The sequence below is a fragment of the Monodon monoceros genome, unplaced genomic scaffold (assembly GCF_005190385.1).
Source record: "Monodon monoceros isolate NGI ecotype Baffin Bay Population unplaced genomic scaffold, NGI_Narwhal_1 Super_Scaffold_3, whole genome shotgun sequence".
NCBI lineage: Eukaryota > Metazoa > Chordata > Mammalia > Artiodactyla > Monodontidae > Monodon > Monodon monoceros.
This window is the reverse complement of record NW_021703780.1, coordinates 32,172,314-32,189,001: the sequence shown is the minus strand read 5'-3', so window position 1 is coordinate 32,189,001 and position 16,688 is coordinate 32,172,314. Positions and strand designations below refer to the sequence as shown.

The 16,688-nt window shown below is 52.7% G+C and overlaps 1 protein-coding gene across 2 annotated transcripts in view; it reads left to right on the top strand.

Annotated features, from left to right (window-relative positions):
- Positions 1-16,257, top strand: part of PTK7 (protein tyrosine kinase 7 (inactive)) — a 59,347-nt gene extending 43,090 nt beyond the window's left edge. Inside the window, exons 9-20 of one of the 2 annotated variants that reach the window (XM_029243143.1) lie at positions 64-199; positions 311-430; positions 1,727-1,876; positions 1,994-2,144; positions 2,242-2,369; positions 3,704-3,907; positions 4,765-4,920; positions 5,538-5,770; positions 6,671-6,751; positions 13,620-13,771; positions 14,587-14,765; positions 15,259-16,257. In XM_029243143.1, coding sequence (XP_029098976.1) covers positions 64-199; positions 311-430; positions 1,727-1,876; positions 1,994-2,144; positions 2,242-2,369; positions 3,704-3,907; positions 4,765-4,920; positions 5,538-5,770; positions 6,671-6,751; positions 13,620-13,771; positions 14,587-14,765; positions 15,259-15,419 — 1,851 coding nt within the window. In that variant the 3' untranslated portion in view covers positions 15,420-16,257. Of the gene's footprint in view, positions 1-63; positions 200-310; positions 431-1,726; positions 1,877-1,993; positions 2,145-2,241; positions 2,370-3,703; positions 3,908-4,764; positions 4,921-5,537; positions 5,771-6,128; positions 6,203-6,670; positions 6,752-13,619; positions 13,772-14,586; positions 14,766-15,258 lie in introns of those variants that run through there. The other variant, XM_029243144.1, reaches the window with a different exon arrangement.
- The last annotated feature ends 431 nt before the right edge of the window (positions 16,258-16,688 follow it).

Below are 16,688 nucleotides of genomic sequence, written 5' to 3'. Positions count from 1 at the left end.
CCAGGGAGATGATGGTGGGGGGCAGGCCGAGACCCGCTCTCAGGCACATCTCCTGTGCTGCAGGACTCGCGGTTCGAGGTCTTCAAGAACGGGACCTTGCGCATCAACAGCGTGGAGGTGTACGACGGGACGTGGTACCGCTGCGTGAGCAGCACCCCCGCTGGCAGCATCGAGGCCCAGGCCCGCGTCCAAGTGCTGGGTGAGCTGGCGCCTGGCCTCCTGGGCAGGAGAGGACCAGGGAGGGAGCAGCAGCGTCCAGAATCTTCAGGCCTGCCGCCTCAATTCCTCCCCTTTTCTGCTACTGAAACAGAAAAGCTCAAGTTCACACCACCGCCCCGGCCGCAGCAGTGCATGGAGTTTGACAAGGAGGCCACGGTTCCCTGCTCAGCCACAGGCCGAGAGAAGCCCACTATTAAGTGGGTCCGGGCAGGTGGGTACTGTGTGAGCATGGGGTGGGGGGCAGCAGGCAGTCCACTGGTCAGATGTATGCCTGTCTGAGGACCAGCTGAGTGCCCGAAACTTTGGGGTAGACAAGAAATGTAGGGGCCGATTTATGGTCCAGTTAGAAAAAAAAAAGCCAGACACAAAAGAGGTCAGGTTACAGCATTAGACAACATATAAGACGACTCAAGGCAACAAATGATTGGATTGGTCCAGACAGGGCTGTAAAGTCCTTTCCCTCTTTTCAAAATAGTCATCCTTTCCAATGTAAAGGTAATCCTTTAGAAAATTTGGGCAGAAAATAATGCAGAATCCCACCATCAGTCATCTCTGGGTGTGTACCTTTTTCTGTGTACATCTTTTTGTTTTTACATAGCAGTTTTACTGTACATATAATTTTCACTTATTATACTTCCATGAGTTGAGTCATGCTTACTATAGAAATGGAAGATGCAGATAACTGTATGTAATTTTATCTTTTTTTACTTAACATTATCAAGCATTTCCCCGTGGTTTTGTACATAAACATTGGTTTTGATGATTGCAATAATATTCCAATGATTGGATTCACTGTAATTTACTTAAATATCCCCTAAATGTTGGACATTTGGGTTGTTAACCACCCTCCCTTCCTCCCTCCCTTTCTCTGCCTCTTTCTGTCTCTCTCTCTCTCTCTCTGTCTTTTTATTGCTGCAGTAAACATCTTGAGGCAGAGTTTTTTCTGGACTTGGGTTTATTTCCTTTGGGAAAGATTCCCAGAAATGGAATAATTATGTATAAAAGGGTATGCACATTTTTACAACCCTTGATGCGAATGGCCAAATTGTTTTTTAAAACGTTTTTACATTCCCATTAACAGTGAGAGAGAGGGGGGTTGTAGATTCTGAGCAGCAAGTGGGCTGTCTCTGCTCAGGTGTCTGGGGGAGCTGTCTCTGGGGGGGTGGGACTCAGAATGGGCGGGACGATGGCAAAGAGCAGGAATGGGTTCTAGGAGTGGAGAGTGACAGGCAGTGAGGGTGAGAGCAAGGCAAATTCCAAGCCCAACCAGAAGTCCAGTTTGGTGGAAGTGGAACGTTACACAGGGCAGTAGAAGGACATGAGACTGAAAAATTAGAAAAGGAGTAAGTAACAGGGACTCCCAATGCCTGGCTCAGGCGTTTAGATCTTGTCTGTGAATAGCCAGGAGCGATGGCGTGTTTTTCAGTAGAGGTGAGTGACTGAGGGCGTTGCTGGCCACTCATGGGACTCTGGTCCATCCCATCATTCCCCAATGTTGCCCCTGTAGATGGGAGCAGCCTTCCAGAGTGGGTGACGGACAACGCTGGGACCTTGCACTTCTCCAGGGTGACCCGCAATGATGCTGGCAACTACACTTGCATCGCCTCCAATGGGCTACAGGGCCAGATCCGTGCCCACGTCCAGCTCACCGTGGCAGGTGCGACCGTGCAGGGGGCTGGGGCTGGGGCTGGCGGGCCCTGTGGGACAGCTGCCTGCACCCCGCCAGCCCCTTTGCTCAGTGCTCCCTGCCCCTCACCGGGCTCTTCCCATCCAGTGTTCATCACCTTCAAGGTGGAGCCAGAGCGCACGACCGTGTACCAGGGCCACACGGCCCTGCTGCGGTGCGAGGCCCAGGGGGACCCCAAGCCACTCATTCAGTGGAAGGGCAAAGACCGTATCCTGGACCCCACCAAGCTGGGACCCAGGTAGGCTGTCTCCCTCCCACACCCACCCTGCCTCTCCTGCATCCCAGTCTCCCTGGAGCTGGCCTGGCGGGCAGCGCTGTGACTTCTCTCCTGGCAGGATGCACATCTTCCAGAACGGCTCCCTGGTGATCCACGATGTTGCCCCCGAGGACTCGGGCCGCTACACCTGCATCGCGGGCAACAGCTGCAACATCAAGCACACGGAGGCCCCCCTCTATGTCGTGGGTATGGGACCCGGAGGGGTGTCCTGCACAGGAAGTGGGGGCACCTCACTTCTTTCTCATCCTTGTGCTCATCGGCCCCTGTACACAGAAGGCACGAAACCATTTTTGCGGTGGGCGCGGGCATTCAGCTGTGTCCCCTCCACCAGGCCACCTCACCGTCAGTCTCAGGTTCCTTGCCTGGACCTGGGCTCTCCCTTAAACATTCCACGGCTAGTGGGTGTGTGCCTGTTCCGGGGAAGTCGGGATGGTGCCCTTGTCCTAAAATGCTTCCTCCCAGGTCTCCCTACAGGTCCCTGGGTGGGGCAGGGAGGGGATCAGGCCAGGAAGCAGCGGCACAAGTTTCCTTTACCCTGGAGGCCCAGAGAGGATGGTGTGTCAGGGGAAACACCCTGACTAGGGTCAGGGACTTGGGGTTTGGGTCTGGCCTCTCTTGTTAACCACTTCTGTGCCCTTGCAGGTGTTATTTCCTCCCCAGGGGCTTTTTTCTCTGTCTGTAAGGTGGACGTGGTTTAAATGAGAGGTTTCAAACTTTTTTTGGTTTAGCAGCAGAACTGGTTTTCTAGACAAAGTTTTATGTGGAACTTTAAATGAGTAAGGTGAAGTGACAGCCTCCTTGGTTGAAGCCACTGGGTGTGTGTGAGAGTTGGGGAATCCTGCATGGCCTCCCCCTTGGGCCTCTCTCCCTCCAGACACCTCTTTCTCCATGGGACCCGAGGCCACTGAAAGCCCCTAGACTAGAAGATCCCTTCTGCAAATACGTTTCTCTTTTTTTAATTATTTTTTTTTTTGGCCATGCCGCACATGAAAGATTTTAGTTCCCTGACCAGGGATTGAACCCGTGCCCCCTGCAGTGGAAGTGCAGAGCCCTAACCACTGGACCGCCAGGGAAGTCCCTACCAATACTTTTCTAGAAGAACCACTCTGTGCTGGGCGATGGCTGGGATTCTAAACCAAAAGTTCCCAGATGCAGCTCTTCAGAGCCTGACTCATGATGTTAGGTCATTAAGGAAGCTTGTTAGCAAACAGTGTGGGTTTGTGGTGGGGCCGAAAGATGTGCCTCTTAGGTGTGTCCCTGGTCTCGTGTCCAGATGCAGAGCCAGCTTGGGAATCACTGGCCTCAACTCCTGCAGAGCTCCCTCTGGCCTTGGTGGGGCCCTGAGGACCTGGCCCTTGTTGACGCCATTGCTGGTGGTGACCCTCCCTGGGTCGCTCTGGCTTGGTCAGGCCAAGTGTCTGGGAGGTTGTCTTATGTGTGCAGTAGGGAGCGGCCAGTAGAGAAGTAGGGCTGGGCTTGCTTCAGCGGCCCCTGCTCACACCTATCTGTATGTCTCTCAGACAAGCCGGTGCTGGAGGAGTCGGAGGGCCTGGGCAGCCCTCCACCTTACAAGATGATCCAGACTATCGGGCTGTCGGTGGGCGCCGCCGTGGCCTACATCATTGCCGTGCTGGGCCTCATGTTCTACTGCAAGAAGCGCTGCAAGGCCAAGCGGCTTCAGAAGCAGCCGGAGGGCGAGGAGCCAGAGATGGAGTGCCTCAACGGTGAGGGGCCCTGGAGGAGGGAGGCCCAGGAAGAGGGAGGCGGTGCTGTGCGCAGGTGCTGAGCGCCCTCCCGTGGCCACGGAGGACAGCGCTGTGGCGCTGGAGGGAACTGCTGGAGCCAGGGCAGAGCCGCTCCGCACCGCCCCCCTCCCCTTCCCCCGCCGCCCCCCGCCCCAATCCCAGCTGGAAGCCTGGAGTTGGCCGATTCCCTGGGCCTTGGCTTCTGCGCAACCTGGCTTACATCTTGCTCATTGGAGCCTCTTGGGCCAGCCTCCTACGTTTCCCTGCCTTCTCCCTGCAGTTCGAAACCACAGACATAATTTAAGTATATGTGTTCATGTTTCTTTGCACACCTTGTCTCCCCCCATTAGTCTTTGAGTTTCCCCAGGGGCGATCTGTCTGCCTGTTTCCCTCCTCCTGCCATTCTCTCCTCCGACTGGGAGCCCCCTGGGGACATTGCTGGGTCTCCCCTCTCAGTTTAGGAGTTCAGGAGCAGGGCCTGGGTTTCCCTTGTTGTGATTTTCCCTTTGTGCCTGTAGGAGACCCTATGAAAGCAAAAACCCTTATGTCACCATGCTGTCCAGGGACCATTGACTCAGATAAGACTTGTGCAGTTTTTTCCATTTTGAAAGTTGTAATCGGCTGTGTCAATAAGTGGTCATACCCTAAGGGATGCCTGTCTCCCTCGCCCCAGCCCCATCAGTTCATCGGTTGGATTGTGTGTGGATTTTGTGTGGGACCCCAGGATTGGACCCCTTTGGTGGAAGTGGGAGATTGTGGAAAAGAACTGCAGTCCCCGCCATGGTGGCCAGAGTGTCAGGTCTTATCCTGACACCCTCCCTGCCCCTTCTTCCCAGGCGGGCCTCTGCAGAACGGACAGCCCTCAGCAGAGATCCAAGAGGAAGTGGCCTTGACCAGCTTGGGCTCCAGCTCCGCGGCCACCAACAAACGCCACAGCACAAGTGACAAGATGCACTTCCCTCGGGCCAGCCTGCAGCCCATCACCACACTGGGTGTGTTGCCTTGGCCATCATCACCCCTGCTTAACTACAGGCTCTGGTCTGTCTTGGGGCTGCGCTAGGGCTGGTGGCTCTGGAGTCCCTGAGGCCCAGAACATCAGAAATGGAGGGAGCTTTGGAGAGGCCCGGTCCAGTGTGTCCCCCACCTGTTGTCCACACCCCACCTCCACAGATTTTGTCATTCCTGTGTATTATTCACTTGATGTTTTATTTAGATCGACTCTCCCTCACCTTTAAAAAGAAATCAACTAAAGTTAGCTTTGTTTTAGGAATAACTCTGAGAAGTTACGGATCTGTGCTAGTTAAATGTTTTCTGAGCATAGGTTAGAATGTGGAACTAAGATCTGTTTATGGTGAATGACCTAAAATTCTCATACAGACCACCCTCTAGAAAGTACTATTAATCTGACCCCTCTGTTAGCATCTGCCAAGCCCAGGGCAGAAGGGGAAGTGGTTTGCTCAGGGTCGCCCACACAGCTGGGGCCACCGCCCGGTCCAGGTGGTGGAGCAGAGAGACTCCCTGCTGTGTGACACAGGCCAGGTGCCTCCCAAGTCAGGGGCTTTCTCTGCTCCGGGGAAGGCTGCTGGCCGACTCAGACGTGTGCCCGCAGGGAAGAGCGAGTTTGGGGAGGTGTTCCTGGCAAAGGCGCAGGGCTTGGAGGAGGGGGTGCCAGAGACCCTGGTGCTTGTGAAGAGCCTGCAGAGCCGGGACGAGCAGCAGCAGCTGGACTTCCGGAGGGAGTTCGAGATGTTTGGGAAGCTGAACCACGCCAACGTGGTGAGGCTGCTGGGACTGTGCCGGGAGGCCGAGCCCCACTACATGGTGCTGGAGTATGTGGACCTGGTATGCTGCTGGCCGGGGCTCTGCTTGTCTCGGGCTGGGCAGTGCTCTGACCTGGGGGGCGGGGGGCACCGCGGGAACCTGCTGTCACCACCTTGAGATGCTCAGCCTCCTGTCCCCCCAGCTCTCCGACACCCACCTTTCATTGACCCGCACCCCGTCTGCCAGCCCCAGGTCTGGGGGTGGGGCCCAGGTTCTTCCGGCTTCTCCCTCTGCCTGCTGCTCAGAAACTGGCTTTCCTTCTTTCCCTGCAGCCCGCACCACTTGAGGGACAGTGTTAACCCAGCCACTAGCCTTCTCTTTCCACCCTGCTTGGCACGCCCAGCTCCACCCCTCACCCTTCATTCCCTCGCCCATCTAGGCCTAATCCCCTTGGTCTTCGAGCTGCTGCTTGTCAAACTCCCCAGCTCGGGGCAGGAAGGGGGCGGAGTGACCCTCGTCTTTCCGTTAGTGAGTGCTCGTGAGCACTTTGTGCATGTTTTTGCCGCTGGTGTCCCCTCTTCGTTATGTCTGGAGGACACAGCCTTCCTGTCTGGGGTCCGTGAAGACCCCGTGAAGACGGAGGGTTGGGGGCTGTGGGGTTTTCCTCTCCTGGCTCCCTCAGGGCAGGGGCTTCCTCACCTGCCCATCTGGGGCCTCCCCTGAGGGTCGCAATGACCGTCCTCCTCCCTTTCCGACGTGAGAGCTTCTAGGAGGCACTTCCTATAGTTTTTAATTCCCACTGGACACTCCCCATGGGAGGGGGTCTGGGCTGGGGATTGGGCATTCAGGTCAGAGCTCCTCAACCCCCCCACCCACCCGCCATCCCCCTGGGGCGGGTACCTTGTGAGCACCTGCTGGGTTGGATGTTTTGGAGATACCGGCTGGACTCTGACTTGACAGAGACGCTTGGCTTTTCCTCAGGGAGACCTCAAACAGTTCCTGAGGATTTCCAAGAGCAAGGATGAAAAGTTGAAGTCGCAGCCCCTCAGCACGAAGCAGAAGGTGAGGACGGGGGCGGGTCGAGGCCCCCAAGGTGGGCCAGGACTCGGGGCAGTTACCTAACAGCAGTGCACTGGTTGAATGCATCCTGTGGGCCAGGCCCCGTGTAAGTACTTACCTCAGCGATCACGGTGATCCTCTGCGATACATGTCGCTGTTCGAGTTGTGGGTGAAGACGCCAAGGTTTAGAGAGATTAGGTGACTTGTCCCAGTCATGGAGCCTGTGAGTGCCTTTGTGTGGCCATGTTGCTTTCGGAGAGAAGAGCTGCCCTTCACCTTGGCCGCTGGAGCAGGACTTCTGTCGCCTGCCTTGGACGCTGAGCTGGAGGAGCAGCAGGCAGCCTGGGCGCCTAGGGGCCTTCGGGGCTGGGCGTGGCCCTGAGCGTGTTTCTTCATCCTCCGCGTGTGAACTGGCCTCCTGACATGGTGCCCCTGCCTCCATCTCCGAGAATCCACAGGATTGTCTGCTATGGCTGTATATGGAAAGCCACAGGACAGGACGTGCTTCTCCAGCTGGGTGGGATGTCAGGACCCCAGAGCTCACAAATCAGGGCACGTGTGGAGTCAGTGAATCTGGCATGATGGGCCCTTGGGGATGCAAAATTGAGACTGTGCATGTCCTTGGGGCACTTAGGATCTAGTGGGAGAGCTTGGGTAAGTGAGTATGGCGTGTGCCTTACAGACTTCAGGTAAGACACAGAAAGCAAGTGAGAGACATAAAGTAAGAGACGTTGAAGACGTCCACGTCCTTTAGGTGGACAGACAGTGTGGTTAACAAAGAAGGTCTCCTGGTAGAGAAAGGCATTCGAGTTCAAGTCTCAAGGACAAGAAGTAGGTGAATGGTGGGAAGAAGAGGAGTTTAGGTATGTTGCTTTGGCTGGGACAGGGGCGTAGGCAGGTGACAGGAAGTTATTTCCGTCACGTGATCCGAGGGACTCTGGCTGAGAGTCGTCACCACTGTTGCTGAAGATCTCTCCACACTTTTTTGCCCAAGTGTCTTGAACTGGATGGGGAAAATTCAGTAAGTTGGGTTTCATACTCTCCAAGGACAATATTCTGCATTGGATGGTGGGGGAAGGGCATTGCTTTAAAAAAAAATTGGAGATTTATGGACCGTACCTCAGACTTGCGGAATCTGTGAGAGTGGGGTCTGACGATCTGCCTTTTTTTTTTTTTTTTTTTGCGGTACGCGGGCCTCTCACTGCTGTGGCCTCTCCCGTTGGGGAGCACAGGCTCCGGACGCGCAGGCTCAGCGGCCATGGCTCACGGGCCCAGCCGCACCGCGGCATGTGGGCTCTTCCCGGACCGGGGCGCGAACCCGTGTCCCCTGCATCGGCAGGCGGCCTCTCAACCACTGCGCCACCAGGGAAGCCCAACGTTCAGTTTTTAAAGGGAGGTGGAGTGGTAAGCAGGGTGCTCCCTGGCCAGCTAGAGCTGGAACGAGGGTGCTGTGCCTGGACGGGGAGGAGCCTCAGGAGGATTCCAGGATAGCTGTGGGATCGTGATGGCAATCAAAGACACAGGCCCTGGGTGGTGGCATAATTGTAGGTGATGCTTGTTAGAGTCGCTGATAAGATGATGGAGATTTTGCAGTTGGAGCACTGTAACCTGTGATCTCTCCATGGATCACCTGCGAGCTAATGATGGGACCAGGAGCAGGGGCAGCTTAGCACACCTGGTGGACAACGCTTTGCTTTAAGCGGTCAGATGCCGGATAGGAAGCAGCAGCCTGTTTGGGAAGAGCAGGGAAGCATCACGGTGGCTTAGCCAGAACTCGGGCGAGCCCCCAGGGTGTTAAAGTTGGAAAGGAGGGGTGGATCTGGTCTTTACCAAAGTGCAGGTGTTTATAACAGCATTTGAAAATTAATCCCGTGGCCATCTGATGGCGGCTTGCCCAGCAGTAAGGAAACACTTAACTGGCTTGGGTTAACAGAATTCCCTTTTACTGTCCTCGCTTAGCCAGTATTTCCAGAAGCACTGCTTCTTTGGAAAGATAGCAAGTTAGTCACTGGGCCAAGACCTCTGTCTTCTGTTCCCATGACTAGCAGCAGATTGTTTAGCTTGTGAGCCAGAGCAGAGAGGGCAGGCTGAGGGGAAAGCCAAGTCTGATGAGGGCTTGTTACAAAAGCCTTTGTCTGCCCCTTACAGACAACGGGGCAAGGCTGGACAATGCCCTGGCGTTTCGTTTTTTTTTGTTTTTTTTTTGCCGTAGGCGGGCCTCTCACTGTTGTGGCCTCTCCCGTTGTGGAGCACAGGCTCCCGACGCGCAGGCTCAGCGGCCATGGCTCACGGGCGCAGCCGCTCCGCGGCATGTGGGATCCTCCAGGACCGGGGCACGAACCCGCGTCCCATGCATCGGCAGGCGGACTCTCAACCACTGCACCATCAGGGAAGCCCCTGCCCTGGCGTTTTGAAGACTGAAGTAGAGTGTGTCCGTTTATAACGCCTTTTACCACCAGTGCCACTTGGGGCTTCCTGAGGATGGCAGCCTGGGAGCTCTTTTGGGAGCATGACCTCTACTTTTCTTTGGAGATCCAGTGCCTGGCTCTGCACCCAGGGACGGCTCAGTAATCCTGGTGGACCTGTTCACCTGACCTCTTCTCATTGGCTCATGCATTTGGTTGGAAGCTCTCCGGAGATTTTGTGGCTTCACTTTTGATAAAGAAAATGCACCAAAAAGATGAGATTTCCCCTAACTCTTGGTAGTGGCCCGCGTTCAGCCCGTCTGCATATGCAGTGTCAGTCGATATATTGGATATGTAATGGGTCCAGACTGGTCGTGGTTGGGATCAGTGCTGCCTAATAGAACTTCCCGAGGTGGTGGAAACATTCCATACCTGTGCTGTCCAGTGCAGTGGTCACCAGCCCCACGTGGCTACTGAGTACTTAGCATGTGGCTAGAGAGACGGAGGAGCTGAATTTTTTATTTTATTAAGTTTTAATTAACTGAAATAGCCACACGGGTCTAGGGGGCTACTGTTTTGGACAGCGCAGGTGTAGACCATTGTTTTTAAACTTTTTTTGACTGAGACCCACAGTAGCAAAAAAGAAAAAAAAAGAAAGAAAAGAGAGCACATTTTACATCACAGTGCAACACAGACGTGCATATTTATTTATTTATTTTAAATATTCTAAAGTATCACTTTTTAAAAATTAATTAATTTATTTTTGGTTGCGTTGGGTCTTTGTTGCTGCGTGCGGGCTTTCTCTAGTTGTGATGAGTGGTGGCTGCTCTTCATTGTGGTGCACGGGCTTCTCATTGCGGTGGCTTCTCTAGTTGCCGAGCACAGGCTCTAGGCGCACGGGCTCCAGTAGTTGTGGCACGTGGGCTCAGTAGTTGTGGCTCGCGGGCTCTAGAGCGCAGGCTCAGTAGTTGTGGCACACGGACTTAGTTGCTCCTCGGCATGTGGGATCTTCCTGGATCAGGGCTTGAACCGTTGTCCCCTGCATTAGCAGGTGGATTCTTAACCACTGCGCCACCAGGGAAGTCCCAGACGTGTATATTTAAAAAATGAAAAAAGTTCCATGAATGATAGTTATCCTTACCACGTGTGATACACTCTGATATTTTCTATTCCTTTAAAAAAAAAAATGCTGGTTAAGATTCACTAAATGGGTTTTATGCCATACTAGTAGGTTGTGACCACAATTAGCAACTCTCCAGTGGAGGCAGTGGGGCCTGCAGGGATCTCACTGGTCAGAGCACACAGGCTGAGAAGATCTGTTTTTGGAGTGACCCCTCTCCCAGTGTTTGGACTCAGCTCCTCTCCTGGCCTTTCCATGACCCTGGGAGTCAGGCCAGTGAAGCTGCTCGGAGCCAGCCAGGGATGCCGAAGGGCCAGTCCACAGCCAGCACCCCACCCCTGGGGTCACTAATGGCAGACAGCCCTTCCTGTGCCCCCATCCACAGTGAGGTGACCCAGGAAAGGCGGCTGCAGTGTTGAGGAAAGAGCCAGGCTTTGGCATTCGGCTGGGACTGTGGGCAAAGCTGAGGAGGAGCCCACCTCACAGAGAGCAAGAAGGGGAGCGGCTAGCTTGGCTCAGGGCCCGGGCACACAGTAGGTGTACAACAAGTGTTCCCACCCCCTTCTCTCTGACTGCTTGGTCTCCTCCTTGCCCTGGGTAATGTGGGAGCAGCCCTTCTACCACTCACATTCACCTTTGTTCCTTTTTGAACTTCAGGGACATAGAATCAGATAAACCATAATCTTGGTTAATCGGTGACATACTGTCATTGGTCCACACACAGGCTGCTTTTACTTACTTATTGTTATTTTTTTAATGTGTTTATTGACGTGTGTATGTATGTGTGTATGTTTGTTTCATTTTGTTATTTCAAACTTAAAAGACTGTAAGAATGGTTCAAGGAGCTCCTACAAACCCTTTAGCCAGATTCAGTTGTTTACATTTTGCCCCATTTGCTTTATTATTCTCTGTGTCTGTATATTATTATTATTATGCATTTTTCGGAACCATTGGAGGTAGGTTAGAGGCCGACTTTTGACCTTTTGCAATCAGATGTGTGGCAAATGATACCTTGTCAGGTCTTGATTAGTATTTTCTTGATCACCCATGATACTGGTCATTAGCCACATTTGTCTCTCCGTGATTTAGTATGTGGTGGGTGGCTTCTCCCTTATGGATCCTGAAAGTGAGTCTGTGTGCTGGAAGAAATACACAGCTGGCCAGTAACTTGTTAAATAACCTTCCACACGGACCTCTTTGCATTTCTGTTTGCCTTGTTTTTATATACAAGGAAATGCTACATGTCCTGTGTCCCTTGGTGTTGCTCCCAAGGATTGGATAAGGTGACAGAGGCATAGGGACCATTGGTCTTTACAAGCACTCTCCTGGTGCTCTGATTTTACCTCTGTTTGGCATGGCTCACCTTCCCCCAATTGGTGGCACCCTTCTGCAGGTACAATTCTTACCTCCCTTCTAGACTGCCCTCTCACCAGGAGCCCAGTCTTGCCGTCCCTGTTATATTCCATCAGCACCCAATTGTATGTGGTGTATAGTAGATGCTCAGTTGATATTTGTTCAGTGCATTGGTGTATATTTTTTAAATGTTAATATTTCTTAATTATAATTACACTTAATATGTTATATAATGTATTATATGTAATACATTCACATGGCTCAAAAACTTTTAAAAGGTATCAGTGAAAAATCTCCCCAACTCTCTTACACTTTGGAAAACAGTATTGCATTATTTTGTAATGCTAGAGCTACTCACAGTCCATGACCCCCCACGAGGTATCTTAGAGAAACTCATGCATATATACACTCATAAGAACATTCATAACAGCACTGTTTGTTTTTTTTTTTAAAGAGGGAGGAAGGGAGGGAGGAAGAGAGAGGTCATGCTCTTATTTATTTATTTAGTTGTGCCGTGTCTTAGTTGTGGCCGGTGGGCTCCTTAATTGTGGCTTGTGGGCTCCTTAGTTGAGGCTTGCCAGCTCCTTAGTTGTGGCACGTGGGCTCCTTAGTTGTGGCATGCATGTAGGATCTAGTTCCCTGACCAGGGATAGAACCCGGGCCCCCTGCATTGGGAGCTCGGAGTCTAACCACTGTGCCACCAGGGAAGCACCCAGCGCTGTTCTTTTTTTTTTTTTTTAAATTTTATTTTTGGCTGCGTTGGGTCTTCGTTGCTGCACGTGGGCTTTTCTCTGGTTGTGGCGAGCGGGGGCTACTCTTTGTTGCGGTGCGTAGGCTTCTCATTGTGGTGGGTTCTCTTGTTGTGGAGCACGGGCTCTAGGCGCTTCAGTAGTTGTGGCACGTGGGCTCAGTAGTTGCCCAGCACTGTTCTTAATAGCGAAAATCTGGCGGGGGGCGGGGGAAACAAATTTCCACTGACATTAGAAGGAATAAATTATGATGTGTTTATGATGAGAAAGAACTCAGTACAATGATATCCCCAAAAAAGGATGAACCTTGCAACGTTAAGTGACAGAATCAAGGCACAAAGGAATATACGTATTTGTATGATTGCAGCCTTATCTGGCTCTAAAACAGGCAAAATGGAATTGTATTGTTTGTTTAGGAACATAACGCATCAGCGGTAAAACTGTAACGAACAGACAAGACATTATTTTCGTACAAGTCAGGATAGTGATTACCTCTTGAGGAGAGAGGAGGATTTGTGATGGGGAAGGAGCCAGTGAGGAGCTTCTGGGGGCCTATCATTGGTTTCTTTTTTTAACTTGATGACTGTTACCTGGGTGTGGGCGTTCTAGTTATTCGTGAAAGTAGACATATTTTATGAACTTTTCTATATGTAGTTCACACCAAAATATAAACCAAAAGTTTCCCTGCCTTTTCTCTCTGGCCTCCAGCTACCCTTCTCAGAGGTAACCAGTGTGTGTGTGTGTGTGTGTGTGTGTGTGTGTGTGTGTGTGTGTGTCTCTACCTTCGCTCACACATATATTTTATATATAGATATATATGATTGTTTATTTTGTTTTTTATGAAATGCAACTAGTAGAAAATATGTAACTTTGAAGTAAAAAAAAAAAAGAGGAGCAGCCCATAAAGATGTGAGCTATACTTACTGCCCAGTTATTTTTCACTCAGCAGGTGGTCACTATGTGGTCTCCCCACCCCACCTGCCACTCACTTAATCTAGCACCTGCTGTGCATAGGAGTGGGGCCGAAAACTTTATTTCATTCAATTCAGTTCTCCAACAACCCAGGAGGCGCAGGTCCTGTTATTCCCATTTTACAGAGAAGGGAACAGGCTGTTGTGCCTTTGTTTTGGGGCTTCCTTCAGCATCACATTGATGGTGCTGAGACCCCACCAAGAGCTGTGTCAAGGGCGGTCCGCCAGTACCCCGGTCCTGATGTGCTCTGACAGCCCCCTTTCTCGTTCCAGGTGGCTCTGTGTACCCAAGTGGCCCTGGGAATGGAGCACCTGTCCAACAACCGCTTTGTGCACAAGGACCTGGCCGCTCGAAACTGCCTGGTCAGCGCTCAGAGACAGGTGAAGGTGTCGGCCCTGGGGCTCAGCAAGGACGTGTACAACAGGTAGGGGGCACAGGTGGAGTGGGCGAGGGGCAGAGGGCAGACACAGCTGGTGGGGGGGTGGGAAAGGGCTTAGTCCAAAGCTGGAGGCCCCTGGAGGGGCAGAACCTTCCCACCCTCTCCCAAGGGTGCAGTAGACGTCCCAGCCAGTGGACCACAGCTCCCTCATCTTACACATTTTCTCTAGGGATAAAAAAATTATAAACCTTTTTCAAAAGTAACTAGTCACACTTTATATAGTTTTCTATAGAATTTAACTATTCATATGGTTCTCTCTGTAACTTCCTGAATTCAGTAGTTATTTTTAAGGCTAAGACTTAAAGCTCAGCACCCATAGCCAGAGATCGCGCTGGAATATACATTACCTAGTGCCTCCGGGAACTTCCCCTCGAGTCATCCCAGTTTTGACTCACCCTGGTTTGTCTGACTGTTGCTTTAGTCATGATTGGGTTATCACTAGTAAAGCTCTTTAAGATTTCTTTCCATTTAACGTGTTCATTTTTCACACTTTTAAACTAATATAGAAAGTATGTATGATTATTAGCTTTTAAATATTGACATTAGGCGAAGTCTGATTCTTAAGGGAATTTTTTAACCATCAGACCCCATGTGGATGCCTCCAGATTTCATCCAGTATACAACCCCCCCACCCCACCCCTTGCTAAGCAAAAATGTTTCCAATTTCCCTGAATGCCTTGATACAGAAAATCTGGGCTGTAGCTTGGGTATGAGACCCAGACCTGGGATGAGGTGGGGATCCCAGGCTGTGCCCCTCACCCCTCCACCCCCATGCCTGTGTGTGTCCTCTTGTCCCACAGTGAGTACTACCACTTCCGCCAGGCCTGGGTGCCGCTGCGCTGGATGTCCCCTGAGGCCATCCTGGAGGGCGACTTCTCCACCAAGTCTGATGTCTGGGCCTTCGGCGTGCTGATGTGGGAAGTGTTCACTCACGGGGAAATGCCCCACGGAGGGCAGGCAGACGACGAAGTGCTGGCAGGTAGGCAGCTCTGTTTCCGAGAGACAGTTCCAGATGTTCTCTAGGTGGAGAGCTTGCTCAGGGTCCCGGGGCCATTTCAGCCCCCGCCCTCCTCTCTCAGGGCTGGTATCAGCACGTACATGGATATGGCCACTCCACTTGTTAGATTACCGAAATACCTTCATACTGGTTGGTAAATAGCCCTTGTCCCCAGCGTTCACTCCAGCTACTCTGGTGCCTGCCTATTGACCCCACTTCAGCCCCTGTGTATTGGCTGCTTCTTGTGCTGCTTGGACCCTGCCCCCGCCAGCCAGAGAGAGCTGGGATCAGGGGAGTCCTCCCCTTTGCTTGCAAGATGCTTTCTATAAACTCCCTGAATCCTTGCTCATCCACACTGGCCAGCGTCCCTCAGAGTCTCCCTCACGTGGCTGCCTGTGGGAACTGCAGGCTCCACAGAGTATTGGACAGGTGGTTAAATATTTTGACTGACCCTCTTCCCACCGTCTTTCTGCAGACTTGCAGGCTGGGAAGGCCAGACTCCCGCAGCCTGAGGGCTGCCCTTCCAAGCTCTACCGGCTGATGCAGCGCTGCTGGGCCCTCAGCCCCAAGGACCGGCCCTCCTTCAGCGAGATCGCCAACACCCTGGGAGACAACCCCGCGGATAACAAGCCGTGAGGAGGGAGCCCAGGCAGGCTGTGCCTCAGGATGGCGTGGGCAGGGGAGGACCTCCTGAGGGGTGCCCACAGCATGATGGGCAAGATCCTGGTCCTCTTGGGCCCTAGGGGCCCCGCCCGGGCACCACAGGCACTGCTGAGGTCAGGCAGGGCCTGGGCTTTCTTCCTCTTCCTCACCCTCAGCCCTTGGGGAGGCTGATTTGGACCCAGACTGGGTGACTGGGGCTTTGGGCTGGGCAGCTTTCTCTACCACCCCTTCCCCCATCAGGGGAAGTGTGGGTGCCTCAGGTAAACCCAATTTCTGGCCTGGGTCTCCTCCCTTCCACCAGGTCCAGTTCTGCCACTCACCTGCCAACTTCATCGGGGGAGGGCTAGGCTGGAGGTGAGCTGGCTTCAAGGGGAGTTCCTTAATATACTCAAGTCCTGGATTGTTCTGGCCTCTGGGGACCACTTTGGGGTCTGCACTAGGATCATGGAGGACCCAGCCAGCGAGTCCCCCCCCACCCCCACCCCTGCCATGGACATGTGCACGCTGACCCAGACCTGCGCCTCCTACCCACCCTTCTCTCCTTTTCTCATCCTAAGTGCCTGGCAGATGAAGGAGTTTTCAGGAGCTTTTGACACTATATAACCCGCCCTTTTTGTATGCACCGTGGGCGGCTTTTGTATGTAATTGCAGCGTGGGGTGGGAGGGCATGGGACGTAGGGGTGGGTCCTGGAGGAGATGGGACAGTGGGCCACCCCTGCCTCACACCTTTATTGTTGTGGTTGTTGTTTGTTTGTTTGTTTTGTTTTTTTTTTTTACACTCGCTGCTCTCAATAAAGAAGCCTTTTTTACAACCTGCTTCTGATGCTCATTCCCTACTTTTTGCCCATAAATGATGTGCCTTCTTCCCTCGCTTATCAGAAGGAGCCATGTGCCTTCCCGGAGACTTGGGGGGTGCTTGGGCAGGGATAACTGGCAGACACTGGTCCTTCTCTCTGGTTTGTGGAGCAGTTGAATACTTTTTTTTTTTTGGCCACACTGTGTGGCTTGCGGGGTCTTAGTTCCCCAACCAGGGATTGAATCCGGGCCACAGCAGTGAAAACACAGAGTCCTAACCACTGGACTGCCAGGGAGTTTCCTCCTGGGGAAGTTGAGAATGTGGGCTCAGAGGAGGTGAGGCCACCTCTTGTTCATGTGACCCTGTGTTGCTCTTTGATGCCAACTAATTATTCTCTTTTGGCTGGCCTGGTACTCACACTCAGGTATTGAGCATAGAAGTGTGAG